This window comes from Acartia tonsa, chromosome 7, assembly GCF_053477335.1.
Source record: "Acartia tonsa isolate MP-2025a chromosome 7, ASM5347733v1, whole genome shotgun sequence".
In the NCBI taxonomy this organism is placed as follows: domain Eukaryota; kingdom Metazoa; phylum Arthropoda; class Copepoda; order Calanoida; family Acartiidae; genus Acartia; species Acartia tonsa.
This window is the reverse complement of record NC_137266.1, coordinates 31,562,602-31,580,601: the sequence shown is the minus strand read 5'-3', so window position 1 is coordinate 31,580,601 and position 18,000 is coordinate 31,562,602. Positions and strand designations below refer to the sequence as shown.

At 34.2% G+C, this 18,000-nt stretch overlaps 1 protein-coding gene across 1 annotated transcript; it reads right to left on the bottom strand.

Moving 5' to 3' along the window:
* Positions 1–9,737: 9,737 nt before the first annotated feature.
* On the bottom strand, positions 9,738–13,267 carry LOC145325282 (uncharacterized). The gene is made up of 10 exons (XM_080168238.1): positions 13,110–13,267; positions 12,807–12,904; positions 12,064–12,131; positions 11,857–11,893; positions 11,560–11,613; positions 11,341–11,382; positions 11,016–11,087; positions 10,809–10,852; positions 10,058–10,127; positions 9,738–9,931 (listed from the first exon to the last, which is right to left on the bottom strand). The coding sequence occupies exons 1-10, from the start codon at positions 13,201–13,203 to the stop codon at positions 9,887–9,889; spliced, it is 624 nt and encodes a 207-aa protein (XP_080024364.1). The 5' UTR covers positions 13,204–13,267; the 3' UTR covers positions 9,738–9,886.
* Positions 13,268–18,000: the final 4,733 nt, after the last annotated feature.

The window sequence follows — 18,000 nt, the reverse complement described above, 5'->3', positions numbered from 1 at the left end:
GGGATGGTAGCCCGCTGGCAGGAGGAGCTAGCGGCCCTAGACTTCACTGTCTGCCATCGTCCCGGCACCCAGAATACCAACGCTGACGCCCTCAGCCGCCGGGAGGATGACAACATGCCGGCCCCGTCCGCCGAAGAATTAGCAGAGCAGGCCGAGTATCTCCACCACCTTTGCCAGCTAGGGGAGCCTGCAGCTGGCAGACCCTCCACAGTACGGCTGGATCCAGCACGAGTCTTGGAAGCCCAGACCCAGGATCCCCTCCTGCTCCGTGTCCGCCAGTGGGTGGCTGACGGGAAGCCCCCAACTAAGGCTGAGCTCCGGGGCAAGGACCGAGACGAGCAGCAGTACGCCAGCCGCTTCGCAGCACTTGGACTCGACGAGCATGGCTGCCTCACCACCACTGACAAGACCCTGACAGGGGAGAGAACACGGTACCTGCTGCCTTCGGCCCTCCGGCAGGACGCGTTCTTTCTGGCCCATGGAGCCCCCATGGCTGGGCACCATGGAATGGACGCCACTATAGCTCGCGTCGCCATGCACTTCTGGTGGCCCAACATGTCCCGCGACGTCCGCCTGATGGTCCAGACCTGCCCTGAGTGCGTACAGAAGGTCACCAAGGAGAGGCTGAAGTTGGGGATACACGTGCCCTCCCGGCAGGGGTATCCACAGCAAGTCCTGTTCATTGACCTGGTGGGGCCCCTACCAGAGACGCCAGCCAGGAACCGCTACATCCTCACCTGTCAAGATGGGTTCAGCCGGTTTGTCAGCCTCTACGCCATCCCCAACAAGCGCACCCTCACGGTGGCCAAGGCGCTACTGCACCGCCACCTAGCCACGTTCGGATGCCCCTTGAAGATTCACTCCAACAATGGGATGGAGTTCACTGGCCAGGAATTCAAGGAACTAGCCTCCAAGCTCGAGATTGGCCTGACACATCCACCGCCCTACAACCCGCAGTCCAACCGGGTCGAGAGGTTCCATCGGACGCTCAACACAGGCATGCGACTGTTCCTGGATAGAGACGACAACAACTGGGAGCCACACTTGCCTGCTATTGCCTTCGCCTACAACACCAAGACCTGCAGGTCCACGGGCGTGACCCCCTTCCTGGCCTACTTTGGGAGAGAGACCAAGCTCCCTGTGGACTTGGTGCTCCGGCTGCTGGACACTGAGTATGCGTCAGTCCCAGCCAACGTCCAGGCCCTACTGCAACAATACCACGCCGTGTATGACGCAATCCAGCAGCGAGAAGAAGGGACCATCCGAAGGAGCGCGGCAGCCTATGAAGGAACGGCCAAGTACGAAGTTGGAGACCTGGTCTGGTATCTGGTCCCCCGCCTGGTGCCAGGTAAAGCAGCCAAGATTACCAAGAGATGGACCAGCCCCTGGAAGATAGTGAGACGGGCCACGGACGTCCACTACGTCATCAGCCCCGCCTCTCCGACAGCCAGGATCTCAGAAATCACCGCGCATGTTGGCCGACTGCGCAAATACACGGGAGATGTCACCGCCCAGCAGATTCCAACGGACATTCAGGACGACTTGGACGGCGACGAAGACGCCACTGAGCTGCCGGCCGGAGCCGCGGCGGTGCCATCCAGTGGACCAGGGCAGTTCCCCGTGTATCAGCCGGCGGCCGCAGCAACAGAAACCCCACAGCCTAGCTGCCAGGATCGTGACCCGGTGGAAGAGAACCTGCAGCACCAACCCAGCGAGCCACAGCTGTCGCTGCCGGCCCCAGAACCACCCACGGATGCAGTTTGGAACCCCGACGCGGACATGGAGCCCCTACCTGCCAGCAGCGAGCCCCCAGGAGGAGAAGTTGCCACTGAGATGGAAGTCGCAGCCCCAGAGGGTGAAGCAGAAGCGATGTGCCCCCTCCAGATGACAGCCGTCCCCATCCGGGTGGGAGCTAAGAGGCCGAGTAACCTGGACAAGATGGGCGCCCCTATGGAGTTCTACGCACCTTCTACCATCGTTGTCCCTCCCCTGGGAGCCTCTAGAGTGAGCTTAGGCCTCCGTGTCCAACTACCAGCCAAGACAGAAATAGTCCTGCAGACAAGGCCTAACTTCCAACGCCGGGGCCTGGCAGTCGCCAACCCCCAGCTGGGAACCAACCGGGAGCTGACAATGCTGATATCCAACCACAGCCAGACCGAGCAACAAGTGTCCCGAGGAGCCTGTGTAGCCCGGGCTGTCCTACACCGAGCTGTGCCCCAGGGAGAAGCTGCCGTCCCCCATGGTTCAAGGCCTGGCGTCCCGATGGTCCCGCAGCCCTTGAAGGGGAGGTTGTGGTAAGACGGCAGCATACGGACGGGCATTACACAGAGTTGCTATGCAGCGGCTTATCAAATCAAGCCTTCTGCGCTAATCCTATTATCACCATTTCACCCCTGCCCGCTGAGACCCCACAGGCAGCGGTCAGATTGGACTGTCTAATAGGGGGAGGGACGCGGCCACCTTACAACCCCGCGCCACAAGCAACTATCCTACCGGGAGGTGGTTACCTTCCCCTTTACCGCAGCTTACCCCACAGATGCCTACCGCCGCAGGGCTCCGCCCTTGTCTCCCCACACCCCCTTCAACCTAACCTATTGTTATCATCTATTTTTGTATATATAGTAATAACCCTATTGTAAATGTATTCAGTTTTAAATATATCTTTGTAGTAGTAAATACTGCTAGTTCTTTATTGGTAGAATTCTTTAACCTGTTTTTAACCTATTTTTAAAACATATATCAAAAATATACTATGACACCAGTAGAATTAAACTGCAGAGCCTAAATTTGAATTAAGTCCCCAATAAACTTTTTTGGGGGGATTTAAAAATTAATTTTTACTGTTGCTGTGGTCCTTTTGGATCAGAGCAAAAGGTTTTTTTTTATTTGGGTAAAATTCGTAGCTTTTAGAGTGTTTTGCTTCATATATATAGTATTCTGGTATAGAGTAAAATTAGGCCTTTTGATTTCATCTAAAATAATTCATTAAAAACTTAATTCTTTACAATATATCAATGAATTAACATTATCGTGCTTGTTTTCCATCACTTATTTAAAACACAAAAAAATTGGCTGTAAAGGGTTAAATAGTGTAAGATGACAACAAACGTTTACGCAATACAACAAATTTTTTTTGTCACATATACAAATATGATAAAATATAAGATTATTCAAACTTATTTTTTAAAATATTTTTAAAAAGCATGTATCTTTTATGTGTATGGTTTTCATTCTTTTCATTTTAATTAAATAAAAATTATTTAACTACATTGGAAATAAGTCACTTTGTGAAAACACTCTTTTTTGAATTGTAAAAAACTGAAATGAAACAAGACTTTTAATTGGTTCAGACTTCAGAATTTTATGTTTTATTTTAATGTTAAATTTCTTCTATCTAAATTATTGTTTTAGAAAAAAATTATTTGCATCAAACAGAGTAGAGTTTTTATTATTGTATTGATATAATCTGAATCACATTAAATTGTTCTGTAAGAAACAATTTAACCCCAAACTAAAAAATGCTTTTGCTTCCGTCAAAATGATCACAGCAACATATAAAATTGATTTTTAAATCCCCTCAAAAAAGTTTATTGGGGACTTAATTCAAATTTGGGCTCTGCAGTCTAATTCTACTGGTGTCATAGTATATTTTTGATATATGATAAAAAAATAGGTTAAAAACAGTTTAAGGCTAGGGGCTCGTTGGATTCGAACTCGCGACGGTAAGCTGAAACGCTTCAACTTACCACATAATAATATATGCTGTAAATGTTCATCGAGCTATTTGTAAAATATAATTTTAATAAGGTTACATAATTCTAACTTTTTGGTCAAAAGTCAATTAGATATTTTTTCAGCTTAACAATGAAATCCATTTCATTTATATGTTGGTTTGAAAATCTAAAATTAAATCCGTCTACCTAATTTGCTGACCTTAGCATTACAGATAATTATCATTATAGTTTTACTAATAACTATGCACTGCACATAAACATATTTGATTGTTCCTTTACATGCAAAATTTTAATTTTAAAATTTGTTTAATTAAAATTCTGAATGAAAGGAAGCCTTGCTTTAAATTTATGAATTTTAACGAAGAATATCCAAGTATTCCATTAACCTAATTAATTTTGATAAAATATTGGATCACAGCATTATCAAATTTTATTCTACTATTTTACATAAATTTTTATAAAGTAAATTTTGTTTCTAGAGAGAACTTGTTTTCATTCAACTCTTAATAATTCAGGCCATTTTATTGAAAGGTACTTGATACAAAGAACTTCATAATCATCTATTTTGATGAACTGATTTTAGTTTCCGAAAGTGTGCGTAGCTTCCGCGTCCTATCTCAATATTTGCTACTAGCTAAAAAAGCTTCAAACTGCAAAAAAATCAAAATTTAAAAAAATTAAAATTTTTGAATGTATAATGTATAAATAGTTTATACATTAAATCTCTTTTCCATTTGACCGGATTAAATCCGTCTACCTAATTTGCTGACCTTAGCATTACAGATAATTATCATTATAGTTTTACTAATAACTATGCACTGCACATAAACATATTTGATTGTTCCTTTACATGCAAAATTTTAATTTTAAAATTTGTTTAATTAAAATTCTGAATGAAAGGAAGCCTTGCTTTAAATTTATGAATTTTAACGAAGAATATCCAAGTATTCCATTAACCTAATTAATTTTGATAAAATATTGGATCACAGCATTATCAAATTTTAATCTACTATTTTACATAAATTTTTATAAAGTAAATTTTGTTTCTAGAGAGAACTTGTTTTCATTCAACTCTTAATAATTCAGGCCATTTTATTGAAAGGTACTTGATACAAAGAACTTCATAATCATCTATTTTGATGAACTGATTTTAGTTTCCGAAAGTGTGCGTAGCTTCCGCGTCCTATCTCAATATTTGCTACTAGCTAAAAAAGCTTCAAACTGCAAAAAAATCAAAATTTAAAAAAATTAAAATTTTTGAATGTATAATGTATAAATAGTTTATACATTAAATCTCTTTTCCATTTGACCGGAGTCGCTGAAAATAGGGTCTGCAATAATTGGGTTATCTGCTGTACACTTTAGGAAACTAGGGCTCGAATAGGAAATTTATTTCAGCTGATCTCTATTTTTGTCAAACTTTGTACTTTAACTGCGCCATAAAATTATTAGAACCAGACTGCCCAGTGTTTTGGTAACAAAAAACATTAGAAAAATCACGTTGGAACTGTTATGAAACTTTTAATTTACCAAAGGAGCATGGAGTTAAAAGGGTTTAAGAATATTAAAAAATAAATTTGATCTGTATGATAAGATTTAATGTCTGGATAATGTTTTTAAGGAAATTAAACTTTTTTGTAAATCAAAAATATATATACATTAAAACAAGTAGGAGCAGGAATATATTTATTTTCTCAAATATCATGGATGGGTAGCCGCGCCTTCAGCAGAGTGGCTACTTTAAATGTAGCTGCATATAATTGTGGTTTGCATTTGGGCTGGCTGCGGCTAAGCGTGATTTAAAGAGGTCGACAAGCTTTTTCGAATCTGTATGGATTTTTTGTCCGCAGAAACGTCTAAGCTGCATGCTAAAGTGGAGCTGATTGCTGCTTCGGCACTAGCTTATAAAAAACTGAGTTATTAAGGATGGTTGGGGCTTAACTGAATAGGCCGCTAGCTAGGCTGACACCTAAAGCTAATACAATGGTTTAGAAAGCCGCTGGGGTGACGTATGACTGAATTGAATGTTGATAGATGTATCTGAAGCGTATTGAGTGTGCTTGAAAGCCACACAGCTTATTTGTGAGGCCTTTTCAGGCCGCGCAGCTGATGTTGGATGTGGCTGCCGGGCCCTGTTTTAAACTTTTGGATTTTGTTAAAAGTTTAATAAATAAAATTTCTAAATATAAGAAAAGTTTGTTTTTATGGAAAAATTTGGGAAACAATTTACAATTTACATAGCAGAGCTAAATATTATTTCCAGTACACGTTTATCATTCGACCTGTAACTCATGAGCAAATAATGACGTTCAGATTAAATGAAAGATTGACAGCTGTACTTTTTTTTATATGTGTGGATAGCTGTTCGATAATTAGGTTCTCCTTTAAATTAGTCATTATTTAGGTTTGATTTTTCGGGCAAGCTAAGTAACCTACATTTTCCAATCCCCCCCCCCCCCCACCCATACACAAAAAAAGTTTAATGGTTTGAGTGACCCACATCGTACTATGTTAGTGTCAGCCACTAGATTTCTTTGGACTACACAACAGGTAATTTATATATTGTACACGCAAACACAACATACACAATTCTATACAAATATTTAGCTAAACAAAGAGATTTAAATCAGATATGAGACTAATAATTTCATCCTTTTCTCAATGTTTTCATAAATAAATTATTTATTCAAACAAAGAATTGTTTTAAGTTTTTAACTATAACTTACAGTTTGAAAAAAACAAGCATTTGATGACTATTATCTATTTTACAGAATTTTGTTTCATAAATATTTTTGTGTTAACTAATATTAAAATCAAGAAGTGGAAAGAAAAACAAATTAAAAGATCAAATTACAACATAGTAAGATTTGTATAATTGACGCATTTTTGCAATTTGTTCACATTTATTCTGCAAATATTTCTTTTGCGTGGCTATTTTATAAATAAAGTTTATTCTTTGATAGTTCTTTACCAGAATTTTGCTCCGTTTTTTAATTTTAGTTTTGAATTTTAGAGGTACCCTCCCTTCAAATAGTTATTAAACTTCCCAGGACCTATCAGAAGCTTCCCTGTAAATGAGAACCATATCGTATCAGCGGTTAGCGAGATCCATCGGTTCACATAGACAGACAGACACACAAAGAGATCCTGTTATATAAGGATATACGACTGTCCTAGTTATATTATTATTAGAATAGCCTTATATAGTTGACATATGATTCTAGTTAGTTGCAAATAATGGTCCTATTGTAGTCGTAAATATCATGCGATTCAGCCAAATTACCCGGGCTCTAATCAGTTTCGCGTCCGAGAAACGCATGCGAAAATTTTGACACTCTGAACCCCTTGAACAATAATTGAGGAAGAGGTGAAGGGGGAGGTGAGCTTTACTAGTGAGCCTCATATAAAGCTTATCATTTCAAAAAGATTCACTATTATTGAAAAATCTTTTTTAATAATATAAAGCATAGTTTTCATAGCAGCTTTTTTTTTCTGTGTAACATTTTTTTCTTTCATCAGAAATTTTGCACGCTACGCTTATTATTGAAATGGTTGCCCACTTTTATTTATATTATATATCATACTAAGAGAAAAATCAACAACAAACAAATATATTGATTAAGTATTTTTTCTCATACAAGGACGCAAACATGGAAGAAAGCAAACCAATTTGAAAATCAGTTAAGAAAATGCAGTCTCAAGTTATTATATGCTGTTGTCGCAGTTAGGTCGCCATTAGTTAAATAGTTGGCCTTTTTTTCAATGTACTTCAGCTGATTATAGCCGCTTACTAGGGTTAGCTACCGAGTCTTGGTGTATGTTATTTCCTACATAAACATATCAGCTAAAACCAAGTATAGTTGTCTAATCTTTATATTTATTTATGATCAGACAGACAGAAGTAGGGAATATAAAAATGTATCAAAATAAAAATAATATCCATTCATGCTGTGTAGAAAATAAAGCTTTATTGATATCTGTGCCAACATTATGCATAAAAGACCATAGAAAAAGGACAAGATATATTCTACGCATTTTGCATGCATCTACTAGTCCTCTTAAACCAGGAACCCTTTCGTTCATACACAATTTTAACTGTGTAGTATATATGGCATAAGATAAGCTATACCTGACATATAATCGACGTATCATTAATTTATCGTCAATTATATGTCTATAAGGCTGATTTATTCTAGCTTACATTATGTCTACATTCTTTTGTAGACAGAAGTTTTATATGGTATTTTACATTTATCTTCTTTAAGCCTGCCTTTTTTTAGATACAAAGTATTACTCACAAAAATACCCAAAACGTTCACTTAATTTACAAACATATTCTTTCATGAATCAAATATAAAATAATTTTGTAATTTTACCTAAACATATTTAAGTAAGTTTATAATTTTCAAATGTTTTTCAATTGAATTTGTTTGTATATTTGACAAAGTACAATAAGGTATAAAGAAGACAAGGCAGTTAGGTATGAAAAGGCTTGACAATTCTTGTAGTATGTGGTTTCACTGAGGCTGAATATACACAACTAGACTGTTCCTACATACACTCATGCCACTATACTAGGATATATACACCCTGGAATATACAATCATACAGAGAGAGAGGAAGAGAAAGGGATAGTTAAGAGTGAAAGGGATGGTGGAAGAGAGAATAGAAATATTTAGCCTCCCCGATTTTTGTTTTGAAGTGACCTCATCCACGGGTAAAACCATAACCTCTCCCGTGGGAAAGTTTAAGTTATGGGTTGATTTTGCGGCGCAACTTCGTTAAATTTACTTTTTCTGGCTGTAACTATAGTGCCATGCTACTATTTATTTAAAATAAAACTTTATCTTCCTTGTGTAATGGCGGATTTTACACTATAACAAAATTGAAATACTTGAAATATGAAAGGTATCTGACAAATTTATTTTAGTCTTATTAAGCTATCCAATCATGGTTTTACTCCAATGTATTTTATTTGTATTTTGTAATATAAATTTGATATCTTTATTTCAGAAATAAAGAGCAATTTTGACATTTACCAAGATAGAAATCATAACATTTTATGTTCTAATCTTTATATATCTTGATATATAAATTTATTTGAACAATAAAACTAATCTTTATATATAAGTAACATGATGTCTATCTGTTTGTAGCTTAAGATCTTGCTATCTGCTGGACTTGTTCTACTTTACAGTGATGCTACTAATAGGTACATAGGTATATTGGGAGAGGGTAGCACAATACTCTCCAGAGAAATCGCCCTGGAATACGAGTTCTCTATTTAAAAAAATTATATAAGTCCTGGTCAGGGTATTAGCTATATTTCCCTGTTTATGTTGTTTAATTTTATGAAAGTAAGAAATTAAATAAAATTACAACTGTAAAGTTTTTTTATATTTTGTACACTTTTTAATATTATTTAAATTATAAAACTTTCTTAACTTACATAATAATAATTATTGAAGCAAAAACAAAATTGATCATCCATGAATCAAATAAGCATATATTTTTCTTGAAAGATCATAAACATAGAAATGCAACAGAAAGATTGTTAAAAAAATTATGCAACCCTTTATTAGCGCAGCTCCTTTTTGATAAGGGTAAGTCTGTTATATATGATCATTTAGGATTGAACGTAATAACACGAACGAACTCACAGATCATGAAGTTAAAATGTAGTTAGCTTATTAATTTTGACTTTGTTGTCCTCTAATGTAGTTTAGATTCCATTAACCTAGCTCCTCTACAATTTCAAATTTCAGTCTGTCTTTCCCTTTATCCGCAGAGATAAGAATCTTATGTAAAAGCTGAGATTTTTCCCAGGTACAATTAATGATAGGTGTTATTAATTAATTGATATGATTCTTAATACCTCGAAATCATCTATACTGTTTAGATAATTTTGATAAGTTGTTTACTATTTATTAGCTACGCTTCTTATACATGTTATTATTCTTGTTCATCATATATAACTTTTACACGAACGAGAACAAAAAAGTCTTTGATTTGTAATTTTATTCAATTTACAATTTACAAAATTTAAAAAGATTAAATTCAAAACAAATTCTTTTGAGATTGCCAAAAATACAAGGTTTAATAAAATTGATGTGATTATATAACATAATAATTTTGTTTAAGAGGATAATATTTTACTTTCCGAGTACACCTCCTGGACACTTGGGGGTATTCACAACCTAAAATACAATAAATAGTTTAAAGAACAAATATAAATTATTTTTCCCTTCAAAGCTTAAGAAACATATTGTTAAGATTTCAAATTGGGGATAATGATCTAACTTTTTGTTGTTGTACTTGTTTACCTTAGAGTCAATATCAATGCAAACAAGAGGGATCTGTCCAGGCTGCAGGTTGTAGTTCTTTTCACACACACTAGAATAAGATAAAAAAAATAAAACATTAGATAAAACATTTTTAGTTGTATTAATGACGTGATAAGAGGAAGGATTTTGGAAGCTTGCATACTTTATTTTTTATCTCTTTAAAAAAGTGTACATCCCTTATGGAAAATTCAGGTGAACGCGCCTGGTACAAACTCAAATTTAACATTATAATTAATACTTTTTAAAGATTTTAAATTTTTAATTGATTCTTAATTTGCTAAACAAAACCTAATGCATGAGACTTATTTTGTAATTAGAAATAGTGATTTAAACAAAGCTTTTGATTAAAAGGATTACCCGGGCCGGTTTAAATCTTCTTATCTTCATAATGTATTATTCTTTACCTTTCTAACCCCCTCCGTTTCCCCCCCACCCATCCTTAAGCAACAAATATAGCCACACAAAATTTGATAGGTACTACATTCCACTGGTAAGATAAGACATGCACACAATTTTTTAGCTCTCTAGCTGTAATAGGAGCTGAGATAATAGGATTAGGCGTTGAACGCCCCCCCCCTCCCCCTGACCGATGAAGATTCGGCAATTGGCCCGAAAGTTAAGGGTTAATAAACTTGAGATGTTATCATGTACTAGATAACAAAATTTTCTATATGAACAAGCTGGGCAAAGCATACATGTGATAATATTAAATTGATTTTAATTAGCTTACCTCTCATCAAACTGAGATTCATACATTATTCTCCATCTGACCAACTAAAATAAAATAGGTTTCTAAATATAAAAATTATCTTTGCTTAACTTATTTGTTAAATATATTAAAAAAAACAAGTAATAGAAGGGGAAACAAATTTAACCCCAACATGTAAAATCTACTAGGAATTTTTGTCTTAAGTCATATCTTTATAACATAACTTACCACATCAGGTTGAATGAGAGGGTTGAGCAGAAGAGGATCATCAGGAACTCTCATTACACTGCACAGCTCAACCTGCAACAATTTGTCAATAATAAACAATTAATGATTAACTAACACTTTACATTTGTTCAATATTTTTATTAATTTTGCAAGCATTTTCATAATAAATAATGATTTGTTCTTTATTAATTAAATTATTTTTAAAAAATTGATTTATGTGGAAGTTATGGTCATATGGTTGTAAAACTAGACCCTTTTATAACCATTAAAAAATATAATTCATATACAGTACCCCTTTTATATTAAAAACATTGAATTTTCTTACTGTTTGTCCAGGTAGCATTTGGTCACATGGTGGGTTAGATGCCTAGAACAATAATCACATGCTCAATTTGTTGCAACAACCATAAATATTTTTAGGCAAAAATTGAAAACTTATTGCTATAATGAAGTTTAAAATTATGAAAATTGCACTTTTAATATAGTACTTTATGTAATATTAGAAGCAGTAAAAAGAGAAATCTTGATTAATATTTAACCTTACCTTACAACTGTCTCTGGCAATGTCACAGAAATCTTGTGGTGGAAGAGCAGGTAGCTAAAGTTAAAATTGAATGGAATAATTAATAGGTAATAGGTTCGAATCTTGGTCTAATACATTAAATATCCTTAGCTGTAAAGACAATAAAAATATTTAAACCTCTGCCCTATGGGTTCATAAGTACCGGATATGCTTTAACTAACAAGCAGGGGAAACTGATAACCATGCAAGAACTTCCAGACAATAGTTATGCACCATTAAATTTATATAAAAATAAATATCAATTAATAGAATACTTACAGATCCATGGGCAGAATTCTTTAAACCAGCACCTCCCTATATGTCAATAATCATATTTATAATGCCATTTGCAAAACACAACTAATAAAAAGCTTACTGAAAAATATTATAGATTATCTTAAATGTATCTTAGATTTTTTCTTTTAAACTAAACCTGACAGAAGAAAATAATCTAATTTTATTTAATAATGGCAAAATATAATTTCCAGAATAGGAGTTTGGAAAGGGAGAGTCTCTGGTAGGGTTCCATTCACACAAATTTGAACACGTCTACCCTGAAATAAATTAAACGTTTACTTTTTTAAAGAAAAGTTTTCAGTAATAAGTATCTTCACAGTACAATGTAAGTGCGTCAGGGCCAGTTAGTTCTGTTGCATTCTAGACATTGAGAATTTTCAAACAAGGGATGCAATAAATGTCTAGATTTTATTACATCTTTAAAGCATCGTGTTGCAAACAGTTGTCCATGGATAAGAATAGGATTAATTTCTGATTTGTTGAACCCTCGAGGGGATTAAGGCTAGGGAGATCAAAATGCGGAAAAAAAACTTTTTTACTATAACAAATTGCATTATATCTTATATTTCTAAACTTTTCTATGTATAAGAAGTTTTTAAATGTTTCACGTTATGAAATATAAAAATTGCTAAATCATCCGTTTCTTAGGAGATTACAACTATTGTTCCAAATTTTTGGTAAGAACTTTCTTAATGAAATTAGATATTTTTTTCTGGTATTTAAACAAGGTTATACTGTTATACATGTCAAATTAAACTAACATCGGCATTTGTATCCAAGTATTTATGCCCCCCCCCCAAAAAAAAAAAAAATATTCTGAGGGGGTAATAACCCGCACTAAAAAAGTTGAGGGTACCCTGAAATTGTAGCATTACTCATCACACACACAGACAAATACATAAAAATGGTAAAATTCATATAATTTAACCAACCTTAACTAGGAGATGTTTGTTTAGACAATTATCCTTCTGGGCTAGGGGAGCTGATATACCAATACCATTTATTTTCAACAGGCCCTGCTCGGGTCCGCCTAAACAAAATTCTATTATACAAAATAAAGCCATAGAAAGTTGCACAATAGAATGCGGAAAGGCATTTATTTTGTCTGAACGCTATATAGGAAAATGGACGTAAAATAATTACCCCCCCCAAATTTATAAGTGATAAACTTTTGTGGATATTATAATTTTCAGTCAAATATCCCTCCTTGTCTGGTAAAAAATGGCAATGCTTACTGCATAGTTTATAGTTTGTATTGAAGAGTCTGAACTTTTGACAACTTGCTATGTCTGTACAAATCACTCCAACAACTAAAATAAGTTTCCACATTTTAATCTCTAAAAAATTTAATTACAAGGTTTGAGACATTCTAAATTAGATTTAATATGATTTTATTTTAATTCTGTGAACTATGCACTGATGCAGATATTAGGATAGTATTGTTAATTATCGCGCACATTTCATTTGATAGCTATAATATAATACATATACTTGAGGCCTAGAGGTGGGGGAAGTCGACCACAGTGTAGTCCTTAAAAGAACAAGGATGACAACATCCATAAAAGCGAAGCACTGAAACGGTAGGACAAACAGACATTAACACTTGTATAGTGTCAGAACTGAGTAATTAGAATATAAAAGTATAAGAGTCGAAGCAAAATTGTAAGTAAATTTGTTGAAAAACTGCTTGATACAGGATAATGATTATGGACATTTTTAGGACTTGATTATAGAGTTGCTTCGCTTATAATATTTTACATTGTTGTCCCAGGAATCAATATACCAAAAATCAGATCAAACGGTAATTAGATCACATAAAAATTTGTTGTTAAAAAAGTAAAAATCAACATGTTTAAAATGGACGTACGGACATTCTGGTAATAATTTTAGAGTTGCTACGCTTTCTACTATACCTAACTACTACAGACATCACCATGCAAAGTTTGAAATCGATAGGAAATTCTAACATGCCTAAATTAACGAAAAAAAGCTATCTGTCTCGGACAGACGGACCGACCCTAATTATAGAAAAGCTTCGCTTTTAAAAAGTTTCTGCACCCATGTGAGAGGGGAAGTCCAGAAAGTCATTAAGTGGCACCACCTAGTGACACTTTAAAATATTGGCGATTTCTTTTGGGGGAATGTTGGTACTCTCCCCAAAACTTGTTGTAAACCTTCCCAGGACCCATAAGAAGCTACAATGTAAGTAAAAATATTAGTTGCACAGTAATGGTATTTATATATTTCATTTATTATGTGGGGGAAGGAGGGGAGATAACGCTTATAAATATTTTACGCTATTTTGTTAGTCATGAATAGAAGTAAAAACCTACTATGTAGTATTTTTAAGAAGCCAGGGAAGGAAGGGACAATGCCGAATAAATTACAATAATACTTTTCTCTAAAATTGACTAAATACAAAAGGTAAATATTAAAGGAGACTTTATAAAGAGAAAATTTATCTACCGTCCACTATCCTATCCAATTTATCCTGCAAGGGCCCCATAATCATAATGCATGAAAGATTTTCGGATTAAAAATAGAAAGCTCTGATATATCTTTCATAATTTTAAAAGTGATTTATTTTATATTTTTAGGTCTGTCCGTAACGAATAACTCGAATTATTTCCATTTACTTTTCCTAATAAAATTGACCAATGCTATAAATAAAATTAAAAATCATTATATTTACTAATGTTTTTGTAGAAAGGAAAAGGCTGGGCGTATCTATGATATCAGTACCAAACCATTTAAATATGAAAAAAAACACGGCTTCTCTTAATGCCATCAATACATTTTATGAACCCACAAAACATACCTGCGATTTTTTCTATAGTTGGGGTTGGTGTGTCCGTCCATCCGTCACAGATAGCTTTTATCGTTATTTTAGGCATGTTAGAATAGCCCATCAATTTCAAACTTTGTATGGTGAATTTCATGCTATAGTTCACCTATTCTTCTAAATTTTGGAATGGTAATTTCTAGGACAACAAGGTATAATATTATAAAAATCTTAGAAAGCTTTTTATTGAAACTTTAAATTGAAAAATACAGTTTAGAGACATATTTTAAGTTGGTGGGTTGGAATTTTTATTGAATTTTTTTGTGTTTCATTTTAAAATTTCTTGATAGTATTAAGGGACGGCATGTTGAAATTGAAACTGCAATGCTAGTAACACAAGGAACATAACATTCACAAGCTGGGCTTTGCGACATAGAAATACACGGACATAAGCAATTAAAAAGTATCAATGTTTTTGATATTAGAAATAACACATTTCTTTTTTTTTAATTTTTAAGAAAGTTCATTTAAAATTGATGTAAAAATGTAAGAATCTTAAAACTAAAATCTAAATAGCCAACAAATAGGATGATTCTATAATGTCAATAAAACCAAAACATATGTATAGATTTCAGCTATGAAGATGTTGCGCTTTTATTTACTACCTAATTATTTTAGGACAATTCTAACATGCATATATTCACATTCAGTTCCTTCTGTGCGCCAAACGGACGATCAGATACCCAATACATATAGAAGAGATTCGCTTACAAACATGTTCACTGGAGGAAGGTAGAATCTAAACTATGGTGTACACCAACTAACCAGGGCTTTTTATTATAATTCATATCTTAAGATCAATCTGCGATTATTTGTTAGTTTCTATTTTTAGTTCCAGATAAACAATATACTATAACTCAACCATAAATTTTGTTATTTTTTAGAACAAAAATATTCTCTATAAATAGAATATTTCTTATGTCAAATAAATTTATATTTTCTGAATGGTCCTTAAGATTTTCCAAATTTCCGATATCAAACAGCAAACAATTAATTGACATATTTAAACGAAAAAATTACCATAGATTACAAGGGAATCGTCCCAAGAAAATTTGAGTTTTATCATAAATAGCTTTTTTGTAAAGCAGTCGAGTAATTCAAATCTATCTATGCATAATATCACGGATGGATGAACAGACAAACTTAACAAAAAGACTATAACTAAAAAGGAAAACATTTAAAAGTTCTAAAATTTTTTGAAGCATGATACTTTCATGTTTGAACAATTGTATAATAAATCAGATTAAGATAAAGATCTAGGGGAATTTAACAATTCTAAAATAGTAAATTTATTTTGAATGAGCAATCCTATATAAGGGTTTATTTTGCCTAAAGCTGAAGATCAGAACATTTCTGATTCGAGTTGGTTTTATTCACCTTTACACATTTCCCTATAGGCTTAAGCAACAATTCAGCATACATATTATTTTCTGATTCCATGTTTGAATAACTAATCTTTGAAGAACACGCCTTGCAAGACAAACAATGATCTTCGAATGAGAAGTTATGTAAAACAAATTTCAAACAGTGTTTCGACAGTCCTGGAAATAAAAGTAATAAATGCATTCCATTAAACAGAAATTTTTATTTTTTAAGTTGATTCTTTTTTAGAAGTGCAGCTCCTAATAGTTAATCTAATATTTTCCACGTACATGTAAATTTACATCCAAATCCCCCATAATAGTCAACTATTGAGATTTTGTCAGCCATGAATACTTTATTTTAAAATCAAAAAGTCATCATATAATTCTAAATTGTCGTTATGTCATCCAGGATTTTTTAACTTACTCTTATTGTATAAATGCACTTTATTATACATTTTCCATCTAAAGTGTTTTACCTATCTATATATGGTAAACATTTTTGATCAAAATTAAATACTAAAGTAAAATATTTTGTACTTAAGTTCACTAAACTCAGAAATCTGATGATCTACTAAAATTTCCTTCTTTATTCTTTCTTTGCTTGCTCTCAATCTTCTTTCTCTTCTTTGTCAACTTTCTCCATCTTCCTCTTTTGTGACCACATTATCATATGATCTAGTATAAAACAGGGATCTAAAAGGATAAGACAATGGCCGATAAATTAATTAACAACCCCAATGCGTATATACAAAATTATTACTTCTGTAGATTACAATTAGGGGGTTAAAATGTTAAAAAGGGGGTTAAACTCAACCAATCAAAATGAAATAAATGTCCCCAAAGTTGATAAGCTAACTAATAAGAAAAAGTTATTATAAAACTTTGGGGACTAGTGTAATAAACAGCCCATTGTCCCCTCCTTCCCTGAGTATAAAACCCAGTGTGCATTAAATTGAGTACAAACCGAATGGCTGCTAAATCTGTCATGATCTGCGGCAACTCACAGCTGACCTTAAAAGGGGTGATACATTATCACCCTGTCGGCCTTCTAGTTCCCGGCTACACAAGAATTCTATAAAATTATACATATAATTATACTATTTGCTAATTTATCTTTCTTTATATGTCAAAATAAATCTAATCTAATAAAACAAAAACAATAACATATTATTTCAGAAGTACAATAACTGCCCCTTTTTCTTTACTTCAGCCACATTCTTAGATAATTACCCAATCATAATTATTTGCGGTTTTGTCGTTTTGCGAATATGTTCGACACTAGGCGCATATAAATACATGTGATATTGGATGCACATCTAAGATCAAAACCATCAGGCAAAACACAATTTTTTTCCAAACAATTTTCATGTTTTATGTTTACGATTATTTTATTGTTAATATGGTTGTAGCAAATTTTTAAAATAATCTTTATAAAGCTAGAAGTCTACATATAATATGTAGTTATTTATCGCAATGTATTATATTTCCGCGTAGAGTAAAATAATAGTTATTTCTTTCATCGTATTATAAACAGCTTTCCGTGGATATAGAATGTACAATGATAAGATTAAAACTAATTTTTATATTCGTAGAAAGCTGAGCTGGATCTTTAAATCGTTTAGAGGTGCGCTGAACCAGGGCGATTCATTTCAGCGCACCATCAGATTATTAATACCAATCTTTAAATCAAATTGGCATGGGTGATTTAGCGCGGCAAGTGGCGCGGTACCAGCGCGCCAATGGTACGTAACTAGTGGCATTGCCGCACTAAATCGGGGCGTATCATATTTAATAAATAAATATTTTTTAAAAATTAGTTTAATATTTTATTGCAAAACTATCGTGAAAACATTTTTATAGTTATTTTTAAAATAAATTATGTATTGTTTTATATAAAACATCGTACTGACCCGACTTAAG

Excerpts from the sequence above, each read along its gene's own strand:
- LOC145325282 (XM_080168238.1), bottom strand. The coding sequence starts at position 13,203 with ATGTGGAAACTTATTTTAGTTGTTGGAGTGATTTGTACAGACATAGCA. Across the intron at positions 12,132-12,806 it reads ACAAACATCTCCTAGTTAAG|GGTAGACGTGTTCAAATTTG; the intron begins GTTGGTTAAATT and ends AATTTATTTCAG. Across the intron at positions 11,088-11,340 it reads AAATGCTACCTGGACAAACA|GTTGAGCTGTGCAGTGTAAT; the intron begins GTAAGAAAATTC and ends AAATTGTTGCAG.